The sequence below is a fragment of the Nansenia antarctica genome, assembly GCF_963989245.1.
Source record: "Nansenia antarctica genome assembly, chromosome: 6".
NCBI classification, from domain to species: Eukaryota; Metazoa; Chordata; class Actinopteri; order Argentiniformes; family Microstomatidae; genus Nansenia; species Nansenia antarctica.
The window spans coordinates 4,613,521-4,618,520 of NC_137676.1; the positions used below are offsets into that span (position 1 = coordinate 4,613,521).

Sequence of the window (5,000 nt, forward strand, 5' to 3'; positions counted from 1 at the left end):
TAGCTAGCTCAATACGAGAATTGTCTGTTGAAATAGACATGTCCATAAGTCTAATAGCAACTCATTTAATTGACAATGTTGCGTTATATATAATTTTTCTCAACAATGTTTTCGTTAGGCTTTAGGTAGTCTCTGAATGTGAGACTGCTCTGCATGTTACGCGCTCTGGAATCTGTCAAACTTAGCTTCTTCAACGATAACTGAGCAGAAATTACTGACGAGTCGAACCAATTAGATTTCACAAGCCAGCACATCCCAAGTTCTTTTGTTTTTAGACTGACGGTCATCTCCATCGCTAGCTTCCAACTAGCTCGCTTCTGTAAACAACTCTAGGATGAACAAATTAAAACAGTGAAAGTGAGGGAGGAGCTTAATAGAATTTGATCTCCAGCTTTCAGTTTAATCCAATCACATCGGGCCATTTCACAGGATAACAGAGATACGACACCTGTGTAAAGAGGCTAGGCATTCGGTACTCATTCGGGCATTGTGAGTTTTACTGCCCTCTAGTGGCGTAAATGTAAATTCACTGCGAGTCTGACTGCCCCCTAGTGGCGTAAATGTAAATCCACTGCGAGTCTTATTGCCCCCTAGTGGCGTAAATGTTCACAATTCACTCACTGCAAGAGCACGGAACCATGCATTTCGGAACCAAAAAAGAACCGAAGTGCCAGCAGAGAGAGAGAGAGGAGCGTTTTTACGAGGACTTACTCTGATCTGGATCTTGAGCTGATCGGCCTCCTGGCGTAGCTGGTCCAGTTCTGCCATTTTCCTCTGCTAATGGTGTGCTTCGCTCCGCCGCCGGGACTCGTGCTGATCTGGGGGGGGGGGGGGAGCCAAGAGAAGAGGGGGGAGGAGCCAAGAGAAGAGGGGGGAGGAGCCAAGAGAAGAGGGGGGAGGGGGCAAGAGAAGAGAAGAAGGAGGGACAAGTTTAACACACTGATCCACAGACTGTTCTCCTGGCATTAGATATTAGCATGACACACAGGAGGGGTTTAGACAGACGCCTACTCAGCAACCGGCTCAACACACACACACACACACACACACACACACACGCACACGCACACACACACACACACACACACGCACACACACACACACACACACGCACACACACAGCCGAGCCGTTAACAGATTGCCCCCAACGCAAGAGACAAGCCCCAAAGTGATCGTCCAGATCTTTGACAAAGACAAGGCAGACTCTCAATACACTTGAGACAGGGAAAGTTCTGGAACAGCAAGGACAAGCTTAGTGCCCTGGGACTGCTTGTTCTCGCTGGCACACGGAAGCCTCTTTACAGTCTGCAGCTCGGCCTAATTCTGAATACAACATTATTCATATTTCCAAACGCTAACATACCGTTGTGTTGTGCAAGAAATTAAAAAAGACGAAGCAGCTTCATATCATATATTTTACATGTAACATCTTAAAATAGTAACCAATAAGAAACTTGGCACTGACATATGGACTTTATGCAGCGTATGACTACAAGAAAATAAGAGTATTATACAAATCACTACAGTGCAAATTCCTGCTCGGAATCACAAATCACCCTCATGCGATTCAGGGCGCACGCACGCACACACACACACACACACACACACACACGCACACACGCGCACACACACACACACACACACACACACGCACACACACACACACACACACACACACACACACACCTCACTGGGATTCACAAAATATCCCAACACTTTCTAGAGAAAAAACCAAGATGTGTCCTTGCCAGCCATAAACGGTTACCTAGCAACAGGACTTTGCAGCTAGTTTGTGCTAAATATCACCATTTCTAAAATGATGCACCCACCCACCCCCCCACCTATCCCCTCCTACTCTCCCCTCCAAATACATTGGGCCAACCCAAAGCAAACATCTGGCATGGAGTGGCCAATGGCTATTCCTGGCCCGCAAAAGGCGAAAATTGAAATCCATCTTCCATCGCGAAGAAGAAGAAGGCCTTGAGAAACAACCAACGACAACGTACCCCTCGTTTGGAGAGATGGGAGAGATGGCCGGAACGTAAAAAAACAACCGCGAGCGAGAAGAAAAAAGAGGAAAGATTCCTGTCGGATCCTGTACACTCTCTCTCTACAAGCCCGGCAGGTTGCACAGGACAGGTAATGAGGGCAGGTACAGTAAGGTGCGGCTTCTCAGCGCTCTTGTCCCTTGGTCACTGGACTCTAAACTCTCCTTCCAATGTCATCCCTGTAATCCTGGGACACAGTTGATTCAGCTTCTCCAGCCAAATCCGGTTAAGACAAAACCTGCTGATGATCCTAAAAGCAGTGGCTATCCCGCTGACCCCAATCCTCTGGTCAACGGGCTTAGCCCTGACACTTTCACTATCTGGAGAAAAGAGACAAAATACAAAACAAAAACAAAGGAGCCGAAGAAGAAGTATACCTGGGATAAAATGCCACAGTATACCCTCTGTAAGGTCAGAATACTACCTTTCTGGATTTAGCCGACTACTTGTCGTGTTCTCGTGTGATGCAGGCTAACTAACAACAAACCGTGATGGACCTAATGAACTACCACCGCCGTGCAAGTTGTGTAGATAAGATTTCCACTCGCATAAATACGAAGTCCATTATCGTCAACGGCCGGGTTTGCTGTAGGTTTTTAACAATCGAAATGGCTTGCCTATTAATGTGTCGTATAAACGAAACTGAATTAATGGCTTTTTAGGAATTAACAAACAATAAGGAAATTGCACTCTGACGATTTGCAGAAGTAGACAGGTAATATTCATAACCATGACAGCATAGCATTCCGTTCCGCCAACATTGGGGGGGTGGGTGGGTAAGGGGGGGGGAGAGAAATATTCATCTCACAATTAGTACAATACCCCGAGTAGAAAACCACCCTGGATTATCCAATTTACCTTACCTCCCTCTCTCTATCTTTTCTGTACAGGTCCTGTGTCTTGGGAGTGCAGACCTTCTGAATGAAGACCTGATCCCTCAAGCACCTGACCCACAGCAGCTACCTGCCCCCTGATTGGCCCAGCCTGGATAACTGGGTCTGCATTTAAGCAATGCGACTTAAACCTAATCTTGTTGATAAAAATGTGTCATGGGGTAATATCTCTAATTCTCCTCGTCTTCTCTCTGACGAGAGAGAGCTCCGGTGTCTGAGCCAGTAAGAATGACCCGCGCATGGCTTCTCATTCAAATCTGTCTAGACAGGGAGTCCAGCCTCTATAAAATAAATAAAAACTATGTTGATATATATATTTTAAAAAAAGAAAACACAACAGGTGATTTGTAAGGTCCATTGTGAGGACCCATTTTGGATATTGATGGTGAAAGTTTGGGGTTATTAATCCCATTGCAATTTCCAGACTGAAGAAATATAGGCTACATCCACATTGATGGTGGATTGGCTCGAACGTTGAGCACTACATTTGGTAGGAGTTTTTGTGTTGAGTTCTGTAATTATGTTCAAGAGAGCTGTTCATTTTGGTGAGGCTGGTAATGGTGGCAGCCACTATGGTGTTTTTTGTTGTTTTGTTTGTTTTTGGAGAGGATGGGTTTACACTTTGATAATAAGTGTGATATTTATTTTTTGGAGGGGGGGGGTGGAGGGACATGGAGTGCTCAGCACTACAATGGTGTCAGCGGTGTGATTCAAAGAGGGTTCAGTTTTCTCCTGTACTGCTGGTGGGAGTGTGTTGGAACCGCTGGCAACCCCACTGATACGAGCGCGCTTCTATGCTGCCGTCTCTCTCTGCTGGCTATTTTTAGAGAGGTGGTGGAGGAGGAGGAGGAGGAGGAGGAGGAGGAGGAGGGAAGCAGACTTCACATTTTCCAACCGGTCCTATCGACTCCATCATCTCAAGCACAACGCAGTGACAAGAGAAGAGGGAAGTGAAATTCAACTCCACACTCACACACATACACCAGTATTTCTTCTTCTTCTTCCTACAAAGCTCCAAATCAGCATCTACTAAATGCTAAATCAAGCTCTCAGTCTACAGCCACACGGCCATTTAACATTGGCGAGGGAAATAAACCTTCCAAACTACATATTATGTATTAGTTAAAAAAAGAAAAATGGATCGCCATTTGATCACACCATTCAACTGAATCTCCCACCTCAGAAACACACTCCTCCCAGCCCCTCCCATACAGAATATTAAGTCCCTTAAACATAACATTTTGAAAAACCGGCAGGCTAGACTAAAAATCAATTATGTTGTTAATGACGCAACAGCGCTTATACATATGAACATTATAGGCGTGACTCAACATGAATTCACATGAGGTTGGTGGGCTGTTTGTAAGGGTGGAGGGTGGAGCGAAGAGGAGGGAGGGGGTGGGGAGAGAGAGGGAGGGAGGGAGAGAGAGAGAAGTAAGAGGGGGGTGTAGCGAAGGGGAGGGGGTGGGGAGAGAGAGAGAAGTAAGAGAGGGTGGTGCGAAGGAGGTGGGAGGAGAGAGAGAGGTGTGGGGAGAGAGAAAGAGGTGGGGGGAGAGAGAGAGAGAGATAGAAGTAAGAGGGGGGTGTATCGAAGGGGAGGGGGTGGGGAGAGAGAGAGAGAAGTAAGAGGGGATGGTGCGAAGGGGAGAGGGAGGGAGAGAGAGAGATGTAAGAGGGGGGTGTAATCGAAAGGGGAGGGGGGAGAGAGAGAGGTGGGGGTGGGAGAGAGAGAGAAAGAGAGAGAGGTGGGACGGGATAGAGAGAGAGAGAGCGAGAGAAAGGGAAGCTCCGCCCTATGACGTGAGGAGGGCGACCAAGGCGGGTAGGGCAGGGCAGGGCAGGGAGATGTTCTGTTGCCCCAGGAGGACAAGGGAGGCGAGAGGGAGAGACGAGGTAGAGGACAGAGCCAGATTAGCCTAATGAGAGTGAACAAGCAGAGGACGGTGGGGAGGGGAGCTGCTAATTAACCCCTTGGTGGAAGGGGGGGGAGGGGGGGACAGGGCGTGGTAACCTTCACGGCATTAAGGGCCCTGGCAGAGCCAGGACGTATATCCACCAA

General features: G+C 47.6%; 1 protein-coding gene across 1 annotated transcript in view; it reads right to left on the reverse strand.

Moving 5' to 3' along the window:
- The window catches only part of LOC308159880 (guanine nucleotide-binding protein G(I)/G(S)/G(T) subunit beta-1-like), a 44,101-nt gene that overhangs the window by 16,025 nt on the left and 23,076 nt on the right, over nucleotides 1–5,000 (reverse strand). Inside the window, exon 2 of the mRNA XM_080533704.1 lies at nucleotides 712–818. Coding sequence (XP_080389830.1) covers nucleotides 712–768 — 57 coding nt within the window. The 5' untranslated portion in view covers nucleotides 769–818. The remainder of the gene's footprint in view (nucleotides 1–711; nucleotides 819–5,000) is intronic.